The sequence below is a fragment of the Anabrus simplex genome, chromosome 14 (genome assembly GCF_040414725.1).
Source record: "Anabrus simplex isolate iqAnaSimp1 chromosome 14, ASM4041472v1, whole genome shotgun sequence".
In the NCBI taxonomy this organism is placed as follows: domain Eukaryota; kingdom Metazoa; phylum Arthropoda; class Insecta; order Orthoptera; family Tettigoniidae; genus Anabrus; species Anabrus simplex.
Window position 1 is genome coordinate 61,725,470 of NC_090278.1, and position 16,158 is coordinate 61,741,627.

At 38.5% G+C, this 16,158-nt stretch overlaps 1 protein-coding gene across 1 annotated transcript in view; it reads left to right on the forward strand.

The window, feature by feature from the left end:
- Nucleotides 1-16,158, forward strand: part of P58IPK (dnaJ homolog subfamily C member P58IPK) — a 66,098-nt gene that overhangs the window by 30,496 nt on the left and 19,444 nt on the right. The window contains exons 8-10 of the mRNA XM_067158052.2: nucleotides 10,868-11,060; nucleotides 12,323-12,491; nucleotides 15,477-15,586. Coding sequence (XP_067014153.1) covers nucleotides 10,868-11,060; nucleotides 12,323-12,491; nucleotides 15,477-15,586 — 472 coding nt within the window. The remainder of the gene's footprint in view (nucleotides 1-10,867; nucleotides 11,061-12,322; nucleotides 12,492-15,476; nucleotides 15,587-16,158) is intronic.

Genomic DNA, 16,158 nt, shown 5'->3' on the forward strand with positions numbered 1-16,158 from the left:
TTTTCCGTTTTCCCGTGTTGTACCTTTTTTTTTCCGTAGTCCCTCCAAAAACGGAGAATCGGGTTTCCACTGTACTGGGAAGTAACTCCGATACAAAATTGATCTCTCTAAACAGTAATGTACAAATAACATTAATAATATACAGATGTATTAGGGAACAGTCTCGTTTCATCTTGTTCCTGGCTGTCCAGTATAGGGCTGGTAAATTCCCTTGTTTTTGTTGGATTGGGTTGAGTCCTGTGCACTGAAGTAGGTGTTTGATGTCCATCACTGATCCAGGGATTTTGCAGATAGTACACTTTTCTGTCGGGTATATTTTGATTCTAGCTAGATAACCGTGAGTATTACTTTACTGCCCTCTATTCACAGGGGGATTTGATGTGGGATCTAGAAGCCATAATTTCTATCGGGTATGATCTTATTCTGTTAACTCGAAAACCCAAAAATCTCAGAAGCTCCGAAAATGTTACAGCAACCTAACAGTATGTAGTAAATAATCTTAAAAAACCCCGAATAGAAAAGTTTTGTGCTGCTAGTTACTTGAATAGCCACAAAATGACAGATTCCTCTCCCAGTGTGAGGGAGTCTGCCACCTTTAAGTGGCATTGCTCCACAGTGTGTATTTAGCATTAGACTTGCAACAAGAGGACTTTTAAAACAGTCGTGCTATATTTTTAATGAATTTTCAGTTTCACAAATAATCTTTATTTTGTGAATCATATTCGTAGTTTTCTGCTAGTGTTTAATAATGTCTCCTCAATTTTACTAGCCAGCTGAAGATGATCTGATAAGAACCAAAACGTATACATACATACATACATACATACATACATACATACATACATACATACATACATACGTATCCCACGTCGTTCCATCTTAAGCGATGGGTCGGCAAACAAGGCTTCTCCACCAGTTGCGGTCCCTGAACTTCTCTCCTTATTCAGTGCTTTCCAAATATGTCCTCTCTATTGAATGTCAATCTTCACCTTGTCCTTGTACCCGAGTCTTGGTCGCCCTCTTGATCTTTTGTTTTCAAGTTTTAGATCGTACATTTTTTTGGTAATCTGTTATCACCCATGCGTCACATATGTCCATACCATCTCAGTCGCTGCACTGTTATTTTGTCCTGCAGTCTTACAACTTGAGCCTGCTTGCGGATTTCCTCATTACGGACTCTGTCCCTCCGTGTTTTGCCTATCATGCCACGGACAAATTTCATTTCTGCTGCCTGGATTCTACTAACATCTTTGTTTCTCATGGTCCATGTTTCGCAGCCATAGGTCAGGATTGGTACGTAATAAGTTTCATATATGACTCTCTTACATTTTGTTGGTATTTTCTTGTTCCATATTATGTCTTTAACTATTTTGTAAAAGTTGCTACCTGCCTGAATTCTGTGGAAAATTTCCTTATCTATAGAACCAGTATCAGAGATAACACTTCCAAGATATTTGAATTGATGGTTCATCTGTAGCTGTTTCCCCTCCATTTCAATGTGTCCCATTGGTTGCCCGTATCTCTTCATGACCATAACCTCACTTTTCTCTTGGCTGAAGATGAGTCCATATTCTTTAGCAGATTCTGCCCAGGAGTTTATTTGTCCTTGAAGATCTTCTTTAGAGTCTCCCCACAAGCATATATCATCCGCGAACAATATAACTTTCATTTTCTTACCTCCAATGGTTTGGTGAATTTTTCTCTGGATCTCGTTCATCACAGTGATGAAAAGAAGAGGAGACAGAACACCACCCTGTCTTAACCCAGATTTTATATCAAAGGTTTCAGTCATTCCTACAGGTGTTTTGACTTTACTTCGGGTATCTTCATACAAATTCTTGATCCGGTGTATCATGTCATCCTGTATTCCAATTTTCATCAGTGCTTCCCACACCTTCTCTCTATTCACTGCATCAAATGCTTTCTTGATATCCAGAAAGGCTAACCACAAATCTCGGTTGTGTTCATAGTATTTTTCCATTAACTGACAGACTGTAAAGATTAAATCAGTTGTTGATCTCCCCTTCCTGAATCCATACTGTTCTTCGAAGAGGTTCTCTTCAATAAGGGGTCTGATTTTACGCTCCATAATTCTTTCATAAAGTTTACCAACTTGAGATGTTAAAGTGATGCCTCTATAGTTGGAACATTTCTTTCTGTCTCCTTTCTTGAAGATTGGAATTATGATGCCTGTTTTCCAATCGACTGGTATGTCCCCTTCTTTCCAGATCTTACGAAAGAGTCTGTAGATCCAATCAAAAATCTCGGTTGTACTGATGATTAAAAAAAAGTTTTTCATTACAGTAGAACCTCGATTATACGTTCCCGAAAACTACGTTTTCCCATATTATTCGTTCAAATTACGTGGTCCCGCGAGCATCCTAATTAAATCACATTGTAAAAATCCTGCATTATCCGTTCCTCGAAGAAACGATTTTCCGGATCAACCGTCCAGAAATTTCAGTCCCATCAACGCTAAATCCTCGATCACGTGTTTCTCAAGAAACTGCATCTCACGAAAGGACGGCTACGGCATACTGACGGATCTTGGTGTTAACGTCTCATCATTGCGGTAATTTGAGAAGTACTGTAGGTACTGGAAAAGCGATCGGCGGCGAACTTGCATAAGGGATCTTAGCATCGCATTCGGGTGGTACCGGTATTGTTTAGAGAATCCGTGGAAATCGTAAATCAGAGAGCGTCCACAACAATTGGAAGGAGACGGAGTGCATTTCGACAGCTCTACTTGGAGACGGAACAAATTTCGCCAAATGTTCGTACTTGCAAAACGTCTACATTATGTCTAGGGTGTAGATGTTTATTTTTTAAACTTTTTTCGAGTGTATTGCCGAACAGGTTTTCGGCATTTCCCTTAGGGCACTGTATAGTCACTGGGCTTTCAGGCAGGAATCGAAACTGCTCCTTCTTAAGTAACACAAATTTACAGTAGTATTTTAATATTATCGTACACGATTATGTTATCGAGACCAGAACAGATGTTGCACCTTACGTACATAAAGCCATGGGAGATTTTGGGATTGCCTACTAGTGTTTTCGTCCTAATATAAGACTGGAAATTTCACGTTTTTGTGTTAAAATTATGTAAAAACCGCAGTCGTTTTATTTGCACACATTATATTTAAAGTTTTGTATCATTTCACACTCGTACCGACTTGCACAGCGAGCGCGCTTTCCAGCTGAGCTCAAGGTCGCAAATAATCTTAATTTCAGAAGTGTTAATGATATTTTTTCTCTTTCCAACTTGATTGTGATTAGTGATGGGCAGAATTGAATTTAATGCATTCGAGAAATTGAAGATAGATACTTACATTCAAAACAATTCAAAACCATATTCGTGAGTTCAACATAACCAATGTAAGCCTAATTTACGCGGTACAAGATTTCCATAAACTGACTACGAACAGTTATATCATACCAGTGACCAAAGGAAGATAAAAAAGAGGATTTCACCAACATTTTGGGCGCTTTTGTATCTAAGGTGCTTTATTTTATTAGATTAGAGAATTAAAAACTAGGTACTTGTGGTCGATTGATTTTGGCTTGCCGTTACGGGTATTAGATTTTTCGAAGTTTGGCTCTGACTGATCAAAGTTGCTGAACTGAAATAATTTTCAGAGCAAACCTGACGAGGTTTCCCCCGTAAAACTGAATGTAAAGTTTCGAGATTTTTAAGTCACGTACTGGTAATTAATGTTTGAAGCCGACCCCGCGGTCTAACTTGCCTGCATCTCACCCGGAGGGCCTGGGTTCGATTACCGGCCAGGTCAGGCATTTTTACCTCGATATGAGGGCTGGTTCCAGGTTCACTCATTCTACGATTACCTTTACTTGATGAGCTATTTAATGGTGAGATGGCGGCCCCAGTCTAGAGAGCCAGGAATAACGCCGAGAGGATTTGTCACACTGACCATGCGTCACCTCGTAATCTGCAGGTCTTCCGAGGGCAGTTGCTTGGTAGGCGGAAGGCCCATTGGGGCTGTATTTTGGTTTGGTTTTGGGGTCTTTGTAAGATTATAAGTATACATAATTCATTTTTGTGATGTTTTGCCAAATTGTTGATGGTTCATTCGTTCCCAGTTTTTCCGTTTTCCCGTGTTGTACGTTTTTTTTCCATGGTCCCTCCAAAAATGGAGAATTGAGGTTCCACTGTATTTATAGGATAAAGTTTTCTCAATATTGTATTGAAAAGTGGACAAAATACAATTTTCTGTTAGGAGTCAATTTTTATAATTTTGGGTAGGCGTAAATCATAATGTTTCGAATACAACTTTTTGAAGTTTAGGCTTGGGCATTGTAATGAAAATGAGGGACACAAGAAGCAGTATGATAGCTTGAGAATTAGTAGATAAGATAAATTAGTTAATAGGTAGCTGGTATCACATTTGTAATCTATATTTAAGAATTAAGAGAACAACAAATAGGTTGAAACTACTACTTATTTTTTGTTTGTTTATGTACAGAGGGGTCTAGGAAAATGTAGACACTCTTTGATAGTTAATATCTTTGGAACAAAATGACATACCGTTGCAATTCTTGCGTTGTAGTGTAGTCCATTCTTTTCTTAACAGATGATGGAAGTCGCATGAATGGCTCGACAATCTTGGTGCGCGTTTTCCAGCAGATGACAGTGTAGCAATGAATGTAGTAAGATTGTCATCTGAGCAATGCAAGGACATATTGGAGTGGTACTGGAAGTACGAAAACATGATGGAGGTACAATGGCCATGGCGTAATGTGTAACACGCATAACAATTTATCGTATTTGGATAAATGTGAAGCCGACAGTACTGTTCAGGATGTGCATAAGAAGAGGCCTGGCCAACCAAAAGCAGCAACAAGTGCAGCCTCCAGCGCTGCTGTGTTGCAACATTAGGTCACCTCAAAAGTCTGTGAATCAGGGTAATACGTTCAAGCGTGCGACGAATTTTGAAGGCTGCGAAAGTGTACATTCCAAGATTGCTGCACGATATGAACGAGGACGACCTGGATCGAAGGATGAAGTACTGCGAGTGGTTTGAAGGCATGCTTCGCGAAGATGAACGGTTTGCAGGGATGGTTATCTGGTCTGACGAGATGCAATTCGAACTGAATGGTACTGTAAACCGCCACAGCTGTGTTTATTGGGCTCCTAAAGGTCCTGACGTTCACGTGGACAAACATGTTAATCTACTCTGTGTTAATGTGTGGTGTGGTCTGTCATCACACAGTTTGATAGGCCCTTTCATCTTTGAAGGTACCGTAACTGGTGAGGTGTATCTTCATATGTTGCAAACATTGATTTTACGTGTCATCCGAGAGGTGTTTGGAAATGAAAGATTTTACCTACAACAAGATGGCGCTCTCCGCCTCACTACCACAGAGATGCCAGAACCTACTTGGATTAAAAATCCAAAAATCCAAAAATCTACCTGGACAATAGATAGGTCGAAGAGGAACGTACACTTCCCACTTTGCAGCCTTCAGAATTCGTTGTGCGCTTGATCGGCTTACCCTGGTTTCATGAGCTCCCTGATTCGCAGACTTTTGAGGTCTCCAGACCTTACACCTCTTGACTTCTACCTACGGGGAACCTTGAAAAATGAAGTTTATCAGCAGAAGCCAGCTACACTGAATGAGCTAGGAGAAACCATCGAGGTGTCCTGGGCAGCTGTCAGACCGGCAACACTGACAGCGGTACTTTGGTAGTTCAGCGGCGTCGACGTTGTTTGGCTGCTAAGGGGGGTCACTTTGAACATGTAAAGTAGCCTTCGCCCCCCCCCCCCCGTGTAAGAATTGTGACGGTATGTCATTTTGTTCCATTAATATTGACTGACAGAGAGTGGACCCCTGTGTAGTGATAAAGAACATTGCAATGCTAGTAAACATTTCAGAATATTTGAATGCAGCAAGTGGGATATAAATGTAGACGACAGCACCTTTCAGATATCACAAGTTAATATCCATCAAGTAGTTGCACAGGGTGTTTCATAATTAATAGCGCAAATTAAAGTGGCTGTAAGTACACAATACTAGAAGCAAAAACAGTCTTAGTAAACGTGGGTCCGCAAATGAGCTGTTTGCGAGATAATTTAGAATTTGTGGTTACCAGCCGCCACTGACTAATTGTGTGTATACATCATGCTGGTTAGGAAAAGGTACCAATACAACATTAAGAAAAGTTGTTACGTAGATACTTTGGTAGAAGTGCAGTTGTTTTTTATGAACAAGTCTTACTTAGTATGTTACGGTTACATGTTACAATGACTGTACAATGTACTTACTCGTAGCTAAAGGAACTAATTGTAAAATCCTAAGTAAGACTGTTTTCTTGTTCATTGAAAACATGAACAGTTATCTCTGTTGCCAGCGCGCTACTGCCACGAGAACAGCTGATGCAATACGCCCGCTAAAATGCAGAAGTCAATTTCGACGTTCCGTTTTACTCTAGGCCCCCACTAGATGGCAGACCGAGTAAACCGAAACTCTTTTGGGCGTCTATGGCTGAGATTTAATTTTGTCGGGTAAACACCAAATGTGTCACCAGAGATCTTTTACATGCCGACATCGTACGACATGGAGTGTCGAATGGACTTTTTTCCGCCCTTCAAAAATCCGACTACCTCTGCCAGGTTTGAACCCGCTATCTTGGGATCCGGAGGCCGACACTCTAACGCTGATCCACTTTGTATTTATGTAACGTTTCAATATGGACCTAACATGCGAATTATAACGTGTATTGTAAATCTTGCTGGATTTCGTTCATTCTGAAGAAAAATCGGCACTTCAGATAATGATTAACAAGTTTGGGCATTATATCCATAACATGTTGAAGACAACAGCCGGCGCCTGAAGGATCAACTGAAATTTTGTCTATAGAATCGATACAGTCAAAAAATATTTCGCCCCACATTGATTTTGAGTTCAGTTTTTAACGAATTACTTTCTCGGCCTGGAAAAGAATGTCACATATACTTTTCGAAGGGCGTGTTAAAAACACTTCATTATTGCTTGAACCGTAGTCTGTTATTTCGGAGAGAACTGAAAATGTACTTTTGATTATTGTCACGTAGAGAATGGGCACAGGGCAAACAGTTAATAAATTTAGAAGAGTGATTAACAACGTACCCAGCCAAGGTCTGGAGATATTGCTGAATGGTATGGACGGAGTCTTGGGTAAGGAGTGCAAGATTTAAATGAAGCCTTAAAGGAAGTAGATGAATATTGTTACTTGGGTAGTAAAATAATAACTAACGATGGCAGAAGTAAGGACAAAATAACATGCAGACTAGCACGAGCAAGGAAGAGCTTTCTTACGAAAATAAATTTACTCACTTTGAACACTGATATAGGTATTAGAAAGACGATGATTTGCTATTTAAAGGGGCCTAACCCTTTCAGACCGTGTACGCACAATTGTGCGGGTTCATATTTTATTTATCCCTGACTGTATTTGATGTTTTTTCGGCGCTAGACCGGACTGCAGTGATTGTGCGAGACATGTGGCATGTATTTAAATTGTTTTTAGTATGCGCTTGACCGCCAGGGCGAAGGAAGAAGAGTTTAAAAAGCACAGTTGATCGGCAAGATGGCAGGAAGCAATAGTGCCAAAAGTAAGTATTTATTTATTTATTGCGTTTATATTAATCTAGAAGCTTTACTGAATACCGGAATATATTCAATGAAGTGTGTACATTGGTTAGTGAACGTAAATTTTGAAGATACATCATCGTATGTGATACGAGGTTTTGAATTTTGATACGCACAATTGTGTGGGTCCTTTTTTTCGGATGTTAGTTTTTATTTTGTAAAATAAACTATCAATATGTGTATTGAGGAGCATTTTAGTCAGTTTTTGACATACAAACAAAAATTCACACCTCCAGTTTTCTTTCAGGTCTGAAAGGGCTAACAGCTAGGTCATTGGCCCCTAATGGTACAAAGTGCAATGAAATTCAAATTAAAACTTCAAAATGTATCGACTAGAATCTAAAACGAATGGTGATGGAAAGGTCTTTTCGGCATCAGAAAGCACACTAGAATAATAACCCAAATTTTGATCAACTTTAGACTGATCTTTTAATTCTCAATTCGCTGATGCACTCCTGTCTTCAATCTTCTGTCTTCTTTTCCTAGTGGTGTCTAGATTCTTTTTCCTGTTGGGAGTTTCACAGGACTTAATCTTACTTGAAAGGTATTTCGGCAAATTAGGGAAAATGTGAGATACTGCTCCTAGATGTAATTTCCATCTCACATGAGACATAACCACTTTGTCACCATTCACTATAAAATTATCTGATTTTACTATCAAATCATCAGAGAATTGAACTTGACAAATTCTACTATTACGCGTTAATACATTATCCTTTCATGGAATAGCTCTGACCCATTTTTCAAATTTATTTATATCCTTCGGTGGTGAAAAGAATCTTAATACCATTAACTGCTCTAGCATAGTCTGACTTACAGCCAGGCACAAAACAGTACGGCATGTTGAACTATTAATTTCATCAAGCCACATAACACACGTGTTTTAAGTGCACAACACAAAATGAACTGAGTTTAGGAACTGAAAGCAAAGAAAATTCAACTTATTGACTTGAAATATCTCGCATAATAACATCTCTCGCACTTTCCTACACGTGGTTTGCCGGCATTACTGGAGCACGTGTTGGACACTGTCGCTTGCAGTGGCGGGTCCACAAACTACCATGCTATAACGGCTGAGTCATCACACGTGTTATTCTGTTCATCATGACTGAACTATTAAACCTGTATTGTACTAACTTATGCTATGCTAAGCTGTAAGCTACGCTATACTGTACCAGAGAGATAAAGACTAATGTGAAAAAACACCAGTTACTGAAGAAAAATTCAAAAGATCGTGAACCATACATAATACCATACACGTTGAATGAGATAGGTTAACTAAGTGGCGAATGTAAATATTAAAGTTGGCAACTAGGTTTGAGATTGCAACTGTCGATATGAATGGCAGCTTGGGATTGGTTGGATGTCTATGTTTTAGCGTATAACTACCAGACAGATTCAAAATCGGCCAAACTGTCAATTTAGAAGTCAAGCAGTGCGGAGTATAACTAGGATGACGTTTTCAAGTCAGTGGTGGCTGGTAACAACAAATTCTAAATTATCTCGCAAATGGCTCATTTGCAGACCTATGTTCTCTAAGACTTTTTTGCTTCCACTATTGTTTACTTACAGCTGTCTCAGTTTGCACTATTAATTATGATACACCCTGTATAGAAGGAATGTTTAGAAAATCACTAAAATTGCCTGGTTTCTAGGGACAAGTACAAAAAAATGGATTTGGTGCTTAGTGTGTTAAGGGTTGTGAAAATCTCAGAAGTTTATTTCCCTACTTTATAAAGTGTTCCTGCTAGTTATGGGATAACCAAATGCAAAATAATAACTTATTTGATTTTTCATATTAATCGATTATATTTCCCATTTGATTATTTTTCAGTTATTCATTGGAATGAATGAGGCAGTCGAATATTAATTATTTTCCCATCCGATTATTTTTTTGATTATTCATTTGAAATTCCATTCTAATGAATGAAACGCTCAAATAGTGAATTTTTCCATTCATTTATTTTTTTGATTATTCATTCGGAACTGCATTCTGAAGCAATTGAACAGTGAATGCTTTCAAAGTAATTGAATGAAGAGTGATGTTATTAAGACAGTTAATTCACTCAATTAATTTCAACATTTGGAGATACGTTTTATGAAAAATAGAAATACGACTTTTCCAGAGTTCATCTATTCGCTTATTTCATTTGATTATCCATCCGACACACTTAAACCGAAAAATTGATTTGTGACGCATTCAAATATTCTACGTGATACAATTGAATTATATTTGTAGCTCATTCAATTATTCTATTTGATTGTTTATTTGATAATCTAAATAATCAGGTGGAGGTTATTCAATTATTAAAAGTATTTGATTATCCCATCACTAGTTTCAACCCCTACGTAATCATCCCACTCCGTGGTTAAAACATTAGCAAAAGACACTTAAACTTACAATGACAACCCTGATGCTTAGTTACAAGGGTAGTTCCTAACACACAAGTGATGTTGTAAACTCTGTGCCAAAATTTTGTAACTGTTGTGTTGGTGAGAACTGTTAGATCTTTCAACTCTGCATTAGTTGCAACACTCCCGTGTCCATTATCTTACCTTCTGATGATGATGATCAGGTGCCATCATGTCAACTGCATGGATGGACTGCTTTTAGTTGTTTCGGTCTTCAGTCATATACTTCAGATCCTTCAGTGACATGTTCATGTAGGATTTGATGGAGTCTATCCAACTCCATGCTGGCCACCCTTGTCTCCCGAGACTCCTCCACCTTCCAAGCATAGCAGTCTTTTCCAATGAATCAGTATGTCTCGTAATGTGTCGAAAATATGACAGCTGTAATCTTGTAATGAATGTCTCAAGAGACTGATCTGGTTTGATGTTTTGAATGACCCATGCAATTGTCTTCGCGGCTGTCCAAGTGATACGCAATATCCTTCTGCAATACCAGAGCTCAAATGCATCAATATGCTTCCTATCTTGCGTCCTTATGGTCCAGCTTTCACAACCATATGTAGCTATGGGAAAGACTAATGTCTTTACCATTCTAACTTTAGTATGCAAAGATATGTCTGAACACTTGAAGATCTGATCCAGGCCTTTGAATGTTGCTCTTCCATTCTTATACCAGGCCGAATACATTCTTCTCAGTTCCTTCTGCTCCCATCACCTTAGAAACTCATCTGTACTAGTCACCATTAATCAGATTCTGTTTCATTGACTTCAACTGATGATGAATGTGATCTTTTTGTAATGTTGACAGGTGCTTCACATTGAGAGTTCCGCAGCAATGATCAAGTTCCATGCAAAGGACAAACTTTGTTCCTGTTATCTTCATTCAGATAAGCTGGAGCTCAGCCTGCGCAGCTGCGGAGAAGCTCTGGAAATTAGTAAAGAACCTCGCATCTTGTGCGACCGAGCTGAAGCGTATATCAACAGTGAGCTTTATGATGATGGTATGTTAGTTTCAATGGATTTATTTGTATCCAAGAGGAAGTTCTTTTCCTCAGTCCATTAGGTATGAGGCAAAGAGTTTGGTACAAGGATGCAGGAAATGTGAATATCTCAGATCATTTGACATTAAACATTAGAGGGTGGGGTGGGGGGATGATTTCCATTTGAGCAAGGAAGGATAAATGTGGAACCATGTGGCTCCGGAGAGTGTCCTTCTCTCTCTTTCCTTGCCTTTCAACTCAATGCAGTTGCAATTGCATTTTATGATAAGTGTCCTCGTCCTGAGGTGTTGCAGCTCTTTTTAGACACAACCGCAATGGAGGTGAGCTGCGTGTACCAATTTAGCTACATACCAGCCCTCTTGCCATTCTTAAATCTTGGGCATCGAAACCGAATCTTTTAAATTATGTATTAACTTGCTTCTGACATCATTAATATTTTTCTTTTCTTGATTTTGGCCAACTTAGGACCTTGTTAACCTACTATGCATTCATTTCCACTGGTTTCCTGCTTTCTTTCTTTCTTTCTTTCCAATAGTTCTTCATTATTTCACTGTGTTTATTCCTCCTCTCTTCTGACCACATGTTATTCTGTTCCTTCTTTTCTTTCTTCTGGGAACACTTGAAATTTTGTATCAATCTCGTAAAAGTTGCTCTGCCCTGTATTATATCTCCTGTTATTCTCATCTTTGCCATGTACTTTGTATCCACTGATTGCCATTCTTACTCTCGTAAACATGATTAACAATTTGTTTTGTGAGTCTGACATTATCCACCCTCATTATGTGACCAAAGAACTTAACTCTCCTCTTCCTGATCGTATCAGACATTCTTTCAGTTTCTTTATTTTTATAGAGGTCTTCATTTTCCCTCTGTCTCTACTTTGTCTTAAATGGGCCCCTGATTTTTCACAGAACTTTTTCTTTTGTTTTTCTCTAGCTCTTATATTTTTACTGTTTTCATGGAGAACGTACACTCTTTAGCAAAGAGATATTATTATTATTATTATTATTATCATCATCATCATCATCATCATCATTATTCAGATTGTTACATGTGCTCTCATTGGTATTGTAGATTCATGTGATATTTTGTGAAGGCAAATTAACAATACTAGAGTACATATTGGTTGTTATTAGTTTCTATCTTTCTAGTTTGACTTTTTTGTAGAAGGATAAGAATGGCAAAGAATAGGGAAAAATTATAATATTTGTCCTCTTAAAAAAAAGGTATTCCTCTTTTAATATGCGTTCCAATTTGAACAGCAATCCGAGACTACAAAGATGCCTTGGAAATCGATGAACATTTCCAGCGAGCGAAAGAAGGTCTGGATAGGGCGCGGAAGCTGCAGAAGCAGTCCGAGCAGAGGGACTACTACAAGATCCTAGGTGTCCGGAGAAATGCAAACAAGCAGGAAATAATCAAGGCATATAGGTGAGTGTACAAGCTTCCCCCATTTTTATAGAGAGCTTTCTGCTGTAGGTCAACCTGCTCCTCCTTCTCAAGCAGCGAACACTTCATTACAACAGTAACACATTATTTACATCATTTTTGATGCCATCTCTCCTGCATACTGCCGCACAGACCTATTTATTACGGCTCAATGGATAGCCTAGTATCTTGTTGTGACCAAGGTCTGGATGCACCACTCGGAGAAGACCTCCCTAGGTATTTGGTCCTTGGTACCAAATTGCACTGCCACTCATTGTTCAGAATGAAACTACCAGATTCCAACAATGCTTGCAACATTTGCAAGTAAGGTCATTCATATTCAACATTGCAGAAAGATTGTTTGCAAGAAGTGTTAAACTACCTCATTAAATATATGTATCTTTGTTCTCCAGTGTTTTCTCAACAGTTTATAAAGGAACTTCCGTTTTAAATACGGACAGCAACAATGGACTTTGTATTCTGTACGAGGCGTTATGGCAGGCACATCATATTTCAAGTTATATTTCAGTTTTAACATTGAAGACAAAAGTTTTTGCAAGAAGTTATGTCAATTTGCGTAAAATGTGTGTATATACATATATAAATATTTTGCGTTTCTCGTAATAGTCCTTAAAAAGGCTTTGGGTTCTTCCATTTTTTTATTATTTTTTTTTCAATTTCTGAACAATGAGTTTTGTAATCTACCACGTGATTTTATGGCTGATAAAGTCTCAAATAGAGACGAAACATGTTCCTAAATATATTTAATATGTTTTTTAAATAAATAGTTTTTCACTTGTAAAGTGATGTGTTTTGATTGGGTGGACCAAAATCTAACATTGTTTCTTAGTTTTTACCTTGTGGATTCCAGTTCAATGCCTGCCTTTTGATGCTTTCTTGTGGTCTTCTCAGGGTGTGGCCGATCCACCTCCAGTTTCTGCAATTAACTGAATAGTCGATGTCAGTACAGAATCAAATATGAAATACTGTATGTTTTATGTAATCCATTTTCTTCTCATCTGTTACTGTTCAAGATTTTGACATGTGTCCTCCCAAGGGTCTTTGTTTCAGATGGTCTTTGGTCACCATGTTCTTATAATGTGCCTTAAGTAATGGAATGACAAAATTCTGTAACCTTGTGGTAATGTCTTTGGGCACTTTCTGGGTCTCACTTCCTTACAGTAAAACATATTTGAGTTGAATATTCTTAGCTTCATTATTATCGAATGGTTGCTACTGTACAAAAGCTCCTTTTGCTTTATTTATGCAACTCACCACATCTCTAAAAGCATCTCTATTCTGGCTTATTTTCTCATCAATCATCAGTTCTTTGCTCCAGCAAGCTGGGTGCATTTGTATACGAGGCTTCTCCACTTAGTCTGATCATCCACAGATGTTGTTCACATTTGCGACGCCAGTTTACATATCTAATTTTAATATCCTTGAAAATCTGATTTTCCCAAACATCACAAGGTTCCTCTTGGTCTCTTTCCAGATACTCTGCGGTCAGAGGATGCTCGAGGAGTCCTATGGGAATTCATTCTTTTCATGTGACCATACCATTGCAATCTCTTCAGTTCTAGGGTTTCCAGCAAGCTTGTTTCCCATCCAAGCTGCTGTCAGATATCCACTTTCCTTATTTTATCCATTTTTGGTTTTTGTAGACAAGAATGGAGGTAGTCATTTATGTTGCCACCATGCTTCCTAAGTAGCAAAATTCCTCTACCTACATCCTTTCCATCTAGAGTCAAGTTACAATTATTATGATTGTTTATGCACATTTCCTTAGTCTTTGTGTTACAAACATACATACATACATACATACATACATACATACATACATACATAAATACATACATTATCATTGTAGACCATTATGCCTTTCAGCATTCAATCTGCAAGCCTCTATGAATTTACTAAATGTCGCCACAATCCTCTATTTACAACTAGTGCTGTTGCCTCATTTAGTTCTACCTCTTTTCATTAAATCGTTAGAAGCTGAGTCTAACCATCGTCGTCTTGGTCTCTCTTCTGCTACCCTTCATAACAAGAGTGCATTATTCTCCTAGGTAACCTATCCTCTTCCATTCACCTCATATGACCCCACCACCGAAGCCGGTTTATGCACACAGCTTCAACCATTGTGTTCATTCCTAACTTAGCCATTATCTCATTCCAAGTACCCTCCTGTCATTGTTCCCACCTGTTTGTACCAGCAATCATTCTCACTACTTTCATGTCTGTTACTTCTAACTTATGAATAAGATGTCCTGGGTCCACCCAGCAAAGTTGGTCTGAAAACAGACCGATGTAAAGATAGTTTCATCTGGGAGGTGATTTCCTTCTTGCAGAATACTGTTGATCGCAACTGCGAGCTCACTGCATTAGTTTTACTGCAAGTTGATTCAGTTTCGCTCAGTATATTACCATCCTGGGAGAACACACATCCTAAATACAGTACTTGAAATTATCTACCTGTTGCAGTTTTGTATCACTAATCTGACATTTCTTACCTACTGACATTAATGTAGTCTTTGAAAGGCTAATTTTCATACCATACTCATTGCACCTATTTTCAAGATCCAAGATATTAGACTGCAGGCTTTAAGCACAGTCTGCCATTAAGACCAAGTCGTCAGCATAGGTCAGACTGCTTACTACATTTCCACCTAACTGAATCCCTCCCTGCCACTTTATACTTTTCAGCAGATGATCCATGTAAACTACGAAGAAAGGTGACAGATTACAGCCTTGTCTAACCCCTGTAAGTACTGCGAACCAAGAACTCATTCTGCCATCAATTCTCACTGCAGCCCAATTGTCAACTTAAATGCCTTTGATTTTAATAATCTGAATAATGTTGAAAATCTCATCCTGACAGCCCCTCTGTAGTCTGAAACCAAACTGGTTTTCATCCAACTTCCTCTCGACCACTGATCGCATTTATCTTTGATTACACCATCTTACACAAGGGATTTTATTTTTCAGGAAACAAGCCCAGAAATGGCATCCAGATAACTTCCAAGGGGAAGAGAAGAAATCTGCAGAAAAGAAGTTTATTGATATTGCAGCTGCCAAAGAAGTTTTAACCGATCCAGGTAACTATTAACTATCTGTTGGTAGAGAGAGAGAGTCTGCTTTCAAGAACAGTATTTGTATTAGTGCTATGAATCACTGCAATTTTCACTGGTGACTCATTGTCCAAACCCATATTTTATTTGCCAGTCCTGGTATTTATCACTGTTATGAACTTATCTCCTAGTCATTAATTTTCACATCCCAGGTGGCTCCCATTTTCCAAACTCTCTGCTTTATATGACTGCGCTGAAAAAACAGGAGATATTGAGTTCACCTTGTCAGTACTATTAAAAAAATATTTAACCTTTTCACTGCCGAGTTTTGATGACCAGCCGAGTCCTGTGGGCCAGGTTTTTTAAGGAAGAAGTACTTAGGCAGATACATATTTACTGATATTATTAATGGAATGCATATCGTCCCCTTAGCCCTTCAGCCCAATACGGTGTCGGGGATGAAGTGAGATTATATGTTACACCATATTTTACGACCGGATACCCTTCCCGACGCAAAGCTCAGTTGAGAAGATAATGAATATGAAATGAATGATGATGATGGTGAATGAAACTGGGTGCAGAAGTGGAAGGAATCAGCT